Consider the following 14262-nt stretch of genomic DNA (forward strand, 5'->3'; position numbering starts at 1 on the left):
GAGAAAAATCAACATGTTCGCAGCTGGCATCAGCATCTGACATCTTTACGCAGCTGCCATGGCACACTGATGATGCTTGCTCTGGGCTTTTCTTTAAAAGAAATTCTGGTCTGATTCTCTGAGCACTGCCAGGCACCTGGATTTAGCCACCCTTCTCATTTCCCACAATGCCCCCCAACTTAATTGTTCTTGAGCATTGTGGGAAATTAAAAGGTAGCTAGATCTAAGTGACTAGCACTGCTACCACTGTCAGGCAAGTCCACTAGGACCTACTGACAGCAGACTGGTGCCACTAGAAGACGCTGCCCAGTGCCTTTTCAAATTTGGAGTTGGCCCTGAACATGTTAATCTGGAACCCTATAGAGAAAATAAAGCAAATATAAAGAGAAATAAATATAGAAGCATAGTATCCTTGCAAAGTGGAGTACAAACAAAGATAATTAAGAATAGATGCCAGCTGTGTAAAATCAATCTGAATCAGTAGGAAGGTTTACACAGGTCACTGTGTGGTGAAAATGTCTCCAGACTGTTACTAGAATGAAACAAGCTCTGTGATCCTCTCCTGGCTGTAATTGATGCTTATAATACATGTCTGTGAGAATTTCCCCAATATATTGTCTTAAAAGACATTATCTTTTATGGGTTTTTTTTGGTCTTCTTAAACTTGAATTATATTATTTATAAGGAAACCTTGGGAATACAGAACCCAGGCCTAACTAACATTTCATTTGAAGGGAAGTCTTGGAAGATGTATAGAAAAATTAAAATATTGGTGCTGTGGCTTGTTTTTGTTGTGTTCGTGAAATGAAAGGCAAGACCAACTAACCTAGTAAGAAGACAAAATGATGGAATCAAAAGGGCCATATTTGCTTTTTGTGTTAAACTCTGCAGCCTTAGCCTCCAGCTCATGTGAGCAAGGTTGATTCCCTTACATCTCTGCAAAATTGAATTGGATCCAGTGGTCTACCAAAACAGAACCCAGTGCCTTTTGGAGACTGATTATTAGGCCATGCTGGTGCTGCAGCAGAATCTCAGCTGATTGAATAGTAGAACTGGCTTTTGAGACTCAAGGTGTACATTTAAAGTCACATGATGCAGCAACTTGGTTGAAGCTAAGGTTTGATCAGTGCTTGCATGGGGAACCCTATATATACTGTCTTGAATGTACATGGAAGAAAGGTGGAGTGTAAAGAGTGGGATATAAATTAAATATATAAATCCTGGTTTCCTGCAGCGAACAGTATAGCATCTTGTGCAGGGAAAATATTTTTAAGGCCCATGTCCCTCATACTTTCCCCTTCTAGTATCTTTTAAGAGCTTTGAATAGAAGTGGTTTGTGTGTGTTTGCCTGAAGACCAGATGGAGTCTTTGTGATGGCAATATAATCTGACATAGAGTTCGTGTACCAGCTTTGAAGAGCTTTGCATTTGACACTGCAACGTTTTGCATCTTTGGCCATTTACTCCCCTGCTTTCTCAAGGGCATTTCATACACTGTATAAAATCCAACCTAAGTCTGCCCGACAAAGGTATATTTGGGAGGGAGTCATAACTCCCTGTCAAGTGGGCCTGTATAATACCTGTGTTTTCCATTTGCAGGTTACATTTTTGGATGTGCACCAAAATGAAATGTGAGAAGTGGCTCTCACAAGCAACTGAAAAGATAAGAGTAGGAGAAAGTTATGTTAGAGCTGGTCCTTATATTGAACAGACTGATCACATGTGGCAGTGGCTTATAGAGTTGAGTGTGCTGGAATATATCCTTTTCCAGTCCTTCCAGCACTTTTGGGTACAACTGGAATTTTCTTCCCTGCCTTGTCATGTAACTTCTATCAGGGCAAGACAGCCATAGCAGTCAGCAGCTGGCCAAATCCTCTTGTCCATTGTCCCTTCCTCTCTACAAGAGTGATGGGACATGCTAAATATGTCATTTGGAATGTTAATAGTTTATGAGGAACTTATAAAAAGTAATACTTTCCAGAATATTATTGGAAGAATTGGCTAAAATGGATACATTTTAAGATTGCATTCCATGTTATGCAGCAATTGTTGTTTCACACCAAAAATTATTGGGATGGAGGGAGAGAGAAATCTGATGCAAACCTTTTAATAAATTTGATTTCTGTTTAAACCAATGCATACAACCCAAAAGATTGTAATCTGATCGAGGTGTTCTGGAGAGTTAGGAAGGTCTTCACTTGTTGAATGTTTGTCTTTATAAATGGCTAACTGAAAGAGGCATTGAAATAGCGTGTTAAGATGAAATGGATAAAAATATTAGAAGATGCTTGTATTTCCAGTGTTTTGTTAAAATAGTGCTCAATGAGCTCATGTCATAATCACCATTGTTCTTGTCATTTCAGGTCCGTTTCTCTTTTCTTTTGTTTCCATTTGGTCTTCCGTTCTAATTTTCCCTACTCCCCTCTCAGTCTGTGTTTTTATCCTCTCCTGTTATTTAGCAGGGGAGGGTTTTAAGCTCTTGCTATTTGTTGTAGATACAATTTTTTGTATTATTGTGGAATTGCATGGGGATACATAGGGTTGAAAAGGCACTGTAATCTTTACTGGAAAAGGGTGATATTTTTAATTTTGCATTTGTTTATAAATGCATTATTTGGGTACTGTAACTTTGGTAATTGTTTCTGAATTTATTACTTGCCTTTAAAAATGTTATTTGAGGATTGCTTTTGTTTTATTTTTATTTTCTTCCAAGTTTTAATAAAAATATATAGTCAGGTGCATGGATTTCCTAACCATGCAAAACCTGCATGATGATCTCAGTTCTGCAGAGAAAATGGTACACTTATCTGACCACCTGCAGTATTTTAATGGCCTTTGTTTTGTTTTTCTTTTCTAAATATGCCATTCAGACCTGGGTTTCCATTGTAATTCTGAACCTTGCCCTGACTTGCCTCTCCTGTTATGTGCCCTGTGTAATAGATTGTGAAGAAGGTACCTAGAAAGCATTAAATGGTTTCCCTTCAAAAATGTGGTTTGTCCAAATTTTTGACTGTCTACATGATTGAGATGGGGTCAGTTGCCCTATTTTCCTTGATGGTTTGGAATTGTAAGAGTTGTCCAGGTGTTGCTTATTAAAGTTTTGGCAAACTAGAGAAACTGAGAGTTGATTTTGGTGTTTTGTCTTGCACTGAGAATATTGAATGTTTGTGTGTTTTAGTATGCAATGTATAGCCTCAATATTATTAACAGATAGTTTTGTTCTTATTAGCGTATCTGGATGCCTCTTATTTTTTCTGATGCACACTTGCTGTCATTCCTACAGCATGATGCTGGACCAGAAACCTTGTAACAATGTTCTGCTAGAACCAAATTTTGGGTAATAGTCAGTTTCCTCTGGATAGTTGATGAGGATATCCCAATGGGATTTGTGTTTCTTTTCATACTTAAAAGTAGATAAACAAGAAACAGCAGTGTTCCCTCAAAGAATACCTTCATATTTTCCTTTTGTGTAAATAAATAAAGTGCTGGGGTGCAAGATTGTTACCCTCTTTTAGTGGGCAACCTTTCTGGATGCAGATGCAACACATATTTCTCAAGTGGAACCAGGTACAGTCCATATGCTCTTGCCTCTGAATCACCGTAGTGAAGCCCTACTTTGGATGCCGTGGCCCATTGGAAAGGAGCCCTTTTAGAACTCTCTCTCACACATACACACACACACACTCCAGAAACATGACTATAAGGCTGATGCCTTAGAGTTTATAAAAATCCCAGAAGATTGGATCAAAGTGCCAGCAACAGCAAGGTCTCAGTTCTCCAGACTCTGTCAAACAGCAAGACTGACACAGCATTTGGTATTGCAGGGCTTCAAACAAGGGTGGAATTCCCAACCCCAATGGGGAACAGGTTTATTGGCTGCACTGCTAAGGGTTTGGAATTCAATTTATAGAATTCTATGCTTTCAATTGTGGGCGCATAAGCAGCGACTCAAGTGATAGGCCACAGGTTCTGATTTTGCTCTCAATGCAAGCCAACTATTTGGAGTGGTAGGATTCTGCCACTTGGGTTAGACTTGAAATGTAGGCGGAGCCAGAATTTTATAGTTTGATAGGACAAATTCCTGGAGGATGAGGCTTTATTCTAATTCCACTGTTGGAGGAAATATGCCTCTGAACCAGTAGATGGGAACCACTCAGGCCCTGCTTTTGGGCTTCTAGTGGGCACCTGGTTGACCATTTTGAAAACAAAATACTGCCTTTGGTCTGATTCAGTGGGTCTCTTATGTTCTCCCCACCCCCACCCCCCAGTTTCAAGAACTGCCCATTTCTCACTTGCTTGGTCTTTGCTTGGAAACTGATGCTTTAAAATTGACAGGCAGCTGTAGGTATTGTTTCTATGCTGCCCTAATGTGTTCCTCAAAGCAGAGCCAAGCCTCATGTTTTGAACTGCCTGCAGTCTGAAGGCTGTTGAAAGGTGATATTCCAGTAGCACGGCATAGCTGCCAAGTTATCCCTTTTTTAAAGGGATTTTCCCTTATGCTGAATAGGCTTCCTCGCGAGAAAAGGGAAAACTTGGCAGCTATGTAGCACACCAAACATGTATCAGGCAAAATACCAGCTGATCAAGGGCGTACCCACCATGCGGCAAGTTAGGGCAGCTGCCCTACTCTAGAAGCAGGGCTGGTGGGCAGAGGCGGAGCACAGCCCGGCGGAGCGCGAGTTCGCCATTCCCGCCGCACCGCGCCGCACCCTCCCTCCAGCTCCCCGGCGCGCCCTCAGGCAAGGCCAAGCGCGGCGGGGAACCAGGGAGCGCGGCGCGGTGGGCGGGAACGCCGAACTCGCGCTCCGCTGGGCTGGGCTCCGCCTCCGCCACCAGCCCTGCTGCTAGGGAGGGGCACAGCCCGGCGGAGCGCGAGTTCGCCGTTCCCGCCCGCCGCGCTGCGCCCTCCCTCCAGCTCCCCGTCGCGCCCTCTGGCAAGGCCAAGCACGGCGGGGAACCAGAGAGCGCGGCGCGGCGGGCGGGAACGCTGAACTCGCGCTCCGCTGGGCTGGGCTCCGCCTCCGCCTACCAGCCCTGCTGCTAGGGAGGGGCACAGCCCGGCGGAGCGCGAGTTCGCCGTTCCCGCCCGCCGCGCTGCGCCCTCCCTCCAGCTCCCCGTCGCGCCCTCTGGCAAGGCCAAGCGCGGCGGGGAACCAGAGAGCGCGGCGCGGCGGGCGGGAACGCTGAACTCGCGCTCCGCTGGGCTGGGCTCCGCCTCCGCCTACCAGCCCTGCTGCTAGGGAGGGGCACAGCCCGGCGGAGCGCGAGTTCGTCGTTCCCGCCCACTTTGTGGCCCCTCCCCTTCCGTGCCTTGGCCCCTCCCCTTGCCCCCCCCCTAGTTTTGATCCTGGGTACGCCCATGCAGCTGATGGAGAAACCTCTCTGCTTGCGGGGAATAAGGAGTTGCCATATGAGGTCCTCTACCCCACCTCAAACCATGCCATGTGCAAACGTGCCTGAAAAACATCACGGGACCAGTTTCCCAGGGGCCATTTTGCCACCAGTCCCCAGTGGCGCTGTCCACGGTGCTGATTCTTTTCCAACTCCACCTGGGGATTTTATCTCGTTAAAAACAACCACCACCACCATCATATACAGTATTAGCGGTCAGCCTCGCCTCGCTTGCTCTTTGCGCGCAAAAGCCCTCCGCGTACCCTTAGAAAATGTATGGGGCTTCAGCAGCCAAAGCAGATCTGGAGCCGCCGCCGCCCACAAAACTCCCTTCGGCGCCCAGTGGCGGCGCTCTGTCGAGAAAGGAAGAGAGGAAAGCGGAGGGTCGCTTCAAGCGGCGGCCTCTCGGCCATTGCAGCTCTCTCTCCCCCTCGGCAGCCCGGCTCAGCCCCAAGGAGCTCCAGACCGAGGCCCAGGCGCCAGCGGGGTCTCCATGGCCGAGCGCAGGAGGCGGCGGCGGGCTTAGAGCGGGGCCCCCGGGGGTTGTTGCTGTCTCCGCGGCCGCTGGCTGGGTGAGGAGGGGCTGGCGCGATGTCCGGGTGCGGGATGGAGGCAGATTACCCCGCCTTTGAGAACCCGCTCTGCGGCGAGCTCAAGCACATTTGCAAAAGGATCCGAGAGACCTACAAGGAGATCAAAGAGGACCTGACCCCTTACAAGGATGATCGCTACTACAGGTAAGAGCAGGGGGGTGAAGGGAGCAGCGCGCGGAGGGATGGAGAGGGAAAGAGGGGCCTCTTTATTTTCTAGGGAAATAGCTGTTTGCATCAGTGGTCTGGCCAACCCCTGTTAAAAATGCTTCTTTAAATAAAGCACGTAGGATTCAGAAGCAGCTATTCATTTATGAGCAATCCCAAGGGGAATCCTTATTTGCACGCACTTTGGGGGACGTGATTTGCAAAGTGAAGCCTTCCCACCCACCCCTCCTCCTCCTCCTGCTCCTCGCCGCCTGCGACAGTCTTTTCCCTCTCGCGCCGCCGCTTTCTCAGTACCAAGGATGGAGATGGTGTCTTTCGAGGTCCAGCGTTTCAATATGGCTGCTGGGAAAGGAGAGTTACCTTCTTCCAGCGGAGCTACCCTTTTTGGTTCTTTTGCGATGAGGTTTTGATGAGTGAAAAGGAAAGAGTTGCTTGAGTAAGGAAAAGGGTGAAAGGGAAAGAGTTGCTTGAGTAACCTTCCTGATGGCATTTTCTAAATGTGGAATCTGGGTCTGGGTTCTTCTCGACTCTGATCTTATTCCACCACCACCCTGCCCGGAAAGTCTGAGAGGAATTTCCCCCATCCCACCACCGCCGAAAGAGCCTATGATCCTCTTGTAGTTACATGGGGTTGTAATGTAAATAATCAGGGCTCCACCTTCTCTCCCGTGAGTCCTCAGGATCGACAAAATCACAGGAGCAAGGTGTCCCCCTGAGCCACAAGTCAGGGAATATCCTCTGTGTGGAATTCCATGAAATAGTTGGTTCCTATGCATACTACATGCATTACTGACTAAAGTCTTTGGGGAATATTATTTTTCCATGTGGTTCAGGTTCCAGCAACTCTAGCCATAAAGAAATACAATTAAAAACAACAGCCCTCCTTGTAATACTGGATGAAATCCAGCTCCACTAAATCCAGTGAGAGGTTTGCTGTTGACGTCAATAAAATGAGAATTGCATCCTTTACCTACAGTCTTAGCTCATATCCCTTGATGACAGGCACAGCTCTGTGCATATATATTTTTTTAACTCAGAAGTTAAGTTTCACTGTGCTTAATAGGTATTGTATTGTAAATTACGGGCCTGCTGTATAATAAAAACGGAGATGCAAACCTTAAGAAGTATTATAAAATTAGAAATTAAGTAATAACCAGGTCCAATCTTATGAGCCAGGAAAAACCTGCTTCTATCTGAATCACTGGTGGGAGGCGCGTCACATTTTGCCTTTTGTACTGTCAGGACAGATAAAGGCTATTGGAAGGTTGATTATTAAAACGAACTATTTTTTTATTTTAAATGTGTGTACGTGTGGGGAAATAGAAGGTAAGATTTGAGTGGCGTTGCTGAGAACTAAATATATGCCTCTCTTTCCATGGGAGATAGCTCTGTATGCGTATGTGTGATTGAGAGACCTGAAAACTACAATTCCCATGTCTCCTTGCGAGCCGCACTGCCATGGAACTAACTGCCCTGAGGTAGTTTCGCCCCTGACAGCTTTCAAACTGACAGCCGTTCGCAGAAGGAGCAACGCGCAGGCGCACACCCTCTGTGCCCACGGGCACACTATACTGACAGGCGCTTAGAGGGTGTTTTCCGAGGTGTTGCGGCCCCGCCCCTCCTGCCACGGCTCCGCCCCCTACAGCGCCCAGGAGGCGGAGCTGGCACGTTGGGTGACGCACGCGGAAGTGATGTGCGCAGCTGGCGCTGCCACGGAGCTAGGCGGGCGGGCGGCTACCGCTTAGCTTGGGAGAGACCCGCTGCTGGAGTGGAGGCGGCGCGGCGCAAGCGCAGCATGGATCTGGATCTGTGAGTTTTTGGGGTAGCGGGGTGGGGGGTGAGCCCGGTAGTTGCGCAGGCCGCGGAGGGAACCCTGGCTGATCTGAGCCTATTCCCCTGGCCGGACCACACGGTTGCTGAGCGAGTGTTGCCCCGCCTCACCCGGCGTAATGAGCCGGAGCGTGTAGTGCTTTAGGCACAGAATTTGGAGGAGGAAAACGCTCCTCTTTCCCTGCCTTGTGGGGCTGGCGAGAATGGGGGGGGGGCTTAGGCTATACGAGGAACTCTGTCCAACCCAGAGACCTGCTAATAACAGTGTTCCGGAAGCTCACAAGCAGAGCAGAATGGGAACAGCTCCCTTGCTACCTCCCCATTTTAGCTAAATCAGAGCAAGCTGGGAAGGCAGCAGTTCCCCTGAACATACACAGACTGTTTGCTTATTGTGGAATAATCACTGCCAGCCCCTTTGCCTTTATAATTAGTGTTAGAGCCTTGGGTCGGCAGGTGACAGGTGTCATTTGAATATGACACAGACTTTGAGCCGCAGCACTGTTCATTTTAGAAACAAATCATTTGAGGGATGGATCCTTTCCTCTAGCTCCTTTATCACTTAGTGATTGTGAGAGGCAGGGAGAGATGTCTGAGCATGTGTGTCATATTTGCACCACTCATTAAGGCCTTTTGTGCATTTGGGGAGCTGGGTGCATTTGGTGAGCTCAGTGGAAGAGTTTTGCCTCACATCGTCCCCAAAGGCATGTCAACGTAAAGGCTGGAGTCTGGACAGTCGTTGGCTCGAGTTATATTGACATACAAAAGCTAGCTCAAATGTTACAGTGAAGCAGGATAAGACATTTTCAGGTACCACATGTCTTAACATAGGTACCACACATGGAGTCCTGTGTTCAGCTCAGGGTGCCGCAATTTAAGAAGCATATTGGCAAGCTGGAATATGTGCAAAGGATGGTGACCAAGATGCTAAAGGGTCTGGAAACCAAGCCTTATGAGGAACAGTTGATAGAATTGGGTTTTTTACCCTGGAAAAGAGGGGACTGAGATACGATGCATATCTTCAAATTTGTAAAGGGCTGTCACATGGAGGATGGAGAAGCTTGTTTGCTCCTGCTCCAGAGGGCAGTACCTGAACCAGTGGCTTCAAGTTACAAGAAAGGAGAGTCAGTCCGGGAAAGCAGTAAAAGTTGTTCTGGAACAAACTCCCTCAAGAGGTGGTGGACTCGACTTCATTGGAGATTTTTAAGCAGAGGTTGGATGGCCATCTGTCATGTATAATCTAGTTGAGATTCCTGCATTGCAGGAGGTTGGACTAGATGACCCTTATGAGTCTCTTCCAACTCTACACTTCTATGATTCTATAACTTCTGCTATTGCATTTAAAGTGGACTTTTATCAGCAATGAGATGCAGGAGTTTAAAAAGTAGCCGAGACCCTCTCTTCCTGTAGATGAAAGCTTCCCTCAAGCTCCAATTCACACATGTTAAAGAGAAGTGCTGTTCTTTTGCACTCCTTGTTCCTTTAAATGTATGAACTGTCTGAGATAGTTTGAAACTAACTCTTAGTATGACTGCTGTGGTATTTACAAAGTTTGCAAATGTCTTAAGAAATATCTGTTTAATAAGCCGAGTTCAGGGTGCTTCTGATTTTTGCTTTTACTCATACTTCATACAAGTTTAATAAATTTAATAAATAATACCTATTTTCTGCTTGTGATCTTTAGAGAGAATGGAATGATTTCTCTGCCTAATTATCAGAAGCAACTTTATAAAATGTGTGGACAAAAGTTCACAAAATTGGTTTTGGCTCTAAAGTTCTTAAAACAAACATACACAAGCTATGATTCAAGACCACTAAATCATTTCCTTGCTCTCCTTTCAAGGAAACTGACTCTCCTTTTTGTGTTTCCTGCTGAGGACCTGAAGGCTGATTCCTCTGTAAGAAAAGTCAGCTTCAATGTTGGGTTGCTTCTTTATTGCATACTGAATCTCTGCCATAGCAAGCAAGTTAACCAGTGTCTCAAAATGATCATGGCTGTACGAGGTGGTATTACCTTCTGTCCCCAGCAGATTTTCACAATGGCTGCTTGAAAACCAGTGCCGTGCATAAAGTAGATAAGTTTTAGACAACACGCTGGCCTGAAAACTCATGGTACCTGACATGTTCTTCAGGAATTGAGTAATATTTTAGCATTTATATAGTGTTTTAACGTGTTCAAAGAGCTTTACTTAAAATATTGCATAGTGGGTAAGACAGCCTGAGCTACAAACCAGGAAATTCCAGGTTCATAGCTCACCTTGGTCGTAAGCCACTGTCTCTTAGCCTCCGGCCGCTGCCTACAATATGGGAGAAAATAATATTGAATTACCTTGCAGGGTTGTTGTAAGGTTTTTAACAAGATAAAGCATGTGAAGTGCTTTGAACCCTTGAAAGCGCTATACAAATTTCTTTAAATTTTGCTATTAATAGGAATAGTTCTTGTAGCAACCAGAGCAGACTTTCTGGTACACAGCTCAACCTCTTAGTTACTACATTTCAGGATATATGCAGTTGATTTGCTCCACTTGTGATGTGCTCGTTTTAGTTACATGTCCACCTCTACACATCTTCAAGTATGTGGAAGAAGATTCAGATATCCAATAATTAGCGTAAGCGACAGCAAAATCTCTGTGTGTTTTACTTCTGGAGAAAGCTTGATGGTACTGCAGGAAATAAACACAGTAAAACAAATCATGTGAATTGCCTTGAGTCACATTAAAGTGTTATTCTTCACACTTTTCATGCAACATGCAGCCTGACCATAAGCATGTTACTCGGAAGAAAACCTCATTGCCCGCGCACCTCCGGAGAGCAGCTTGAAGCCGCTGAACGGCGGAGGCGCGCCTGGGGCAGCCTCAGCTGCGCCTCTCAGTGGGCGCAGCGGTGCCCCTGGTGGTTTGGCGCCCCGTGCCACCGGTGGCGGTCCTAGAGCCGGCCCTGTGGGAGATGTAGCAAAGTGAGGGAGGTGGACTCTAACTGAATATTGTACTTGTTTGCCAGTGGGGAAACTGGCTGCTAGGTCCAGTGACCTTTTTTTTAAAGGATGCATTTTTCCAGTTCTTTGTTTTTCTATGAAAAAAGGTTCCATTTGATAATTTCAGTACAGTAGTAACAATGTATGGATGCCAACTGCAAATGCAATATTAGGCATATTAGGTGTTTTCAAATTTTTTAGCTTTGTTTCCTAAATACAGGTAAAATAAACATTCTAAATTGGATTACTCTCTGGGGTATCAAAAGGCGTTCCGATGCAGATTACCTTGATTTGAAATTAATTTCCCCTCCCCCAAATCCCACATCACTGTATAGGACACGGTCTTAGAACTTCCAGCTACAGTTTTAAGTCACAAATATGCCTGCTTCTTTATTGATCCTGGGAGAGGTACGGGTGTACTATGCAACTCCTGGTTACATGTGCTCCAACTGATTGCTAGATAGTTCTTTTCTCTTCTCCTCCTTTAAATCTTCTGTTTTCTCTTTCTCCTGCTTCTCTGATGCTGCTGAGTGATGGGGTTAAGACGCCTCTCTCTTTAGGACTGTTGCATCAGAGGTAAATCAAGGACGGTTGAACCTGTAGATATGTTCTGTTCAGTCTAACATTCTTAGGAACAATTCCCCCCCCCCCTTTTGTATCAGATTGGATCGTGGCCTTTTGAGGGTGTTGGTTTTCCCCTCTGTCTTTCAATGCACCTTGCAGCTTGACTGGCCTGCATGGCTGATCTGAAGCAGCAATTCTGTAAGCCCTTCTTGCCGTGTATCTCTGCTTTTGTACATTGCAGCCTGCATTGCATGGGAGGAAGCTAACCAAAGGCAGCTTGTGGACTGAGTGGCATTTTGCGCTCTCTAAACTCCGGCTTTGTCAGTATATACCATTTTCTGCCTGCAAGGTATGAAAAAGAGGCAAGCCTCAGACTTGTGCACACCTTGCGTTCCCTACCCTCACTCTTGTCCTGCTGTCCATAAGTGAAAATAAGATATGGACGGCTTACTTATGAGGTAGAAGAAAGTTAATCCGTCGTAAGCAGGGTGTATTGGGATAACTTGCAGGGGAAAGAGGATGTATATACTTCACTTGCTGGTTTCTTTCTGTGATCACCCCAATCATTTCTCCCCGCTCCATTTCTAGGAACCCAATTGGAAGAAAAACCTTGGGTGTCCAAAGGAAAACAGCTTCTATGAGGGACAGTCACACTTTCACTACATGCTTTGCAGTTTGGTTCCTTTGCCTCATATTTGCCACTGCTGAGTTTGAAGATAATTTCCTAGATGATGTTTTTTCCCTCTTTTTGTGAATTGCTATTTATTACACACACAAAAATCTCCTAATTTCTTATCTATGTATTTTGACATGCTTCTCGATTTCCTTGAATACCTGTAATGCAGAAGTGGAAGCATTCGTTCCACAAGGAAAGCATAACTTCAGGAAAGAGTTTCAAAATAACATGTTAGTCCTGTTTTGAGTTCCCAATAGGCTGAATGCTAAAAGTGTCCAACCTGTTATAGATGGGTTAATTTATAGATGGCAAACTGTTTATAGTTTGAAAGTCTGCTCCATAATGTATCTTGGCGTTGCCTTCCTATTGATTCAAGCACAATCTTAATGTCAGTTCATGACTGCATGTGGGAAATGTTGATTCATCCCTCTTGTTACCAATTTGTATTAAGCAGCTGATATCGCGACTACTGCATATCTGTAGCATATAGGTTAGAAAAAAGGTTGCACATACACTTCAGAATTATGACGACTTTGAGAAGATATAACCGATCTTCCACAGATACAAATGTGCCTGCTTGTACCACCTGCTTAGCTATATGTAAAGTTCTGTTATGGGACACACCAATGTATGGGGTATGTGGTCAGAATGAACATGCTGCCAATCTAAGCAGTACTTTACAGCTAGTCCTGGTCCCTGTTGATTCATCTTAATGATACTTGCTCCCAGGTACCGTAATTGTGTATAGGGCTGCAGCCTTTGAAAAAGCCTTCTACTTTCTGATGGTACATTTTATCAAACAAAACAGAGTGTTTTTAACTGGATACTTGGTGTGGGAAACTTGCTAACTTGTTCTTTCTCTCCTTGTTTACAGGTTGGCCCCGATGCGATTGTATACGCTGTCCAAACGCCACTTTGTCTTGGTCTTCGTTGTATTCTTCATTTGTTTTGGTTTAACCGTTTTAATAGGTATTGCAGGTAAGATTTTGCCTTTTCGTTTTAAAATGGTTTTCTCTATTTACTTGCCTCCTATTCTTTCCCATTGTTTTGCTATCAAGACATACAGCTTGAATTTGTGCCCCTTCCTTAGGGTTTTAATGAGTAGCTAGTGGGGGGGGGGATTGAAATTTATCAAGTGCTTAAAAGAAGCTGGCACCACCCAAAACTGAAAGGAGCAGAGATCCTGCCCAGCAGCCCCAGCCATGGAGCCATTTTTGACTGCAAGGTTACAAATAAGCCTATGTCTCCATTCTTGCCATACTACCGACTTAGTCCAGAATCTGCGTCCTGAAATTATATTGGACTTAGATTTTAGTAAAACATAGCTGCAGTGTGGTCAAGGACCAGCTTGCTGCTCCTTGAAGCAATTTTATCCAGCCATTGATAGTCCTTTTCAAATGTACTATGTACTGTGAGAAGTGGCTAGTACATGCTTGAGCATTCTACCTTTGGAGAGACATACCTCTCAATTGTGATATCTCAATTTCTTATGGGGACGTTGAATCATCGCCTAGTAAAAGTGATTCTTTTGATGGATTTTTTTCTTAAGGTAATATTTTGATATTCCATCCAAATACCATTTCATTTCTTGGTGATTTCAAATTGAGCTTTTGAACTGCTTAAAAACATTTGATGTGATAGACCCTTTTTATTTGGCTTGATACTTTTGCGGAAAGCAGCCAGGGTCAAACTGCAGTTCTTGAGACATTTCAAAACATTTCCGAGGGTGTGGACAGGCTGCTTGGACGAGTGAAACCAACCACCTATCTCCTTGATCCGCCCATCCTGGCTTATAAAAGCTAGCCGGGAAGGGCTGGGCGATGGGCTTTGCGGGTTGGTGAATGCTTCTCTCTGTGAGGGAGCCCTCGCCGACCCGCTGAAAGAGGCGGTTATTAAACCGCTTCTTAAAAAACCATCTTTAGATGCGGCCAATATGGCCAACTATCGCCCAGTCTCAAATCTTCCATTCTTGGGCAAGGTGATTGAGCGAGTGGTTGCTGAACAACTCCAGGCACGCCTGGAAGAAGCGGACCATTTGGATCCCTTCCAGTCAGGATTCAGGCCTCATCATGG

At 45.4% G+C, this 14262-nt stretch overlaps 1 protein-coding gene across 2 annotated transcripts in view; it reads left to right on the forward strand.

Annotated features, from left to right (window-relative positions):
* Nucleotides 1-5880: 5880 nt before the first annotated feature.
* The window catches only part of TMEM181 (transmembrane protein 181), a 34011-nt gene continuing 25629 nt past the window's right edge, over nt 5881-14262 (forward strand). The window contains exons 1-2 of one of the 2 annotated variants that reach the window (XM_035108640.2): nt 5881-6127; nt 13064-13167. In XM_035108640.2, coding sequence (XP_034964531.2) covers nt 5982-6127; nt 13064-13167 — 250 coding nt within the window. In that variant the 5' untranslated portion in view covers nt 5881-5981. Of the gene's footprint in view, nt 6128-7831; nt 7958-13063; nt 13168-14262 lie in introns of those variants that run through there. The other variant, XM_060272787.1, reaches the window with a different exon arrangement.

Source organism: Zootoca vivipara, chromosome 3 (genome assembly GCF_963506605.1).
Source record: "Zootoca vivipara chromosome 3, rZooViv1.1, whole genome shotgun sequence".
Classification (NCBI taxonomy): domain Eukaryota; kingdom Metazoa; phylum Chordata; class Lepidosauria; order Squamata; family Lacertidae; genus Zootoca; species Zootoca vivipara.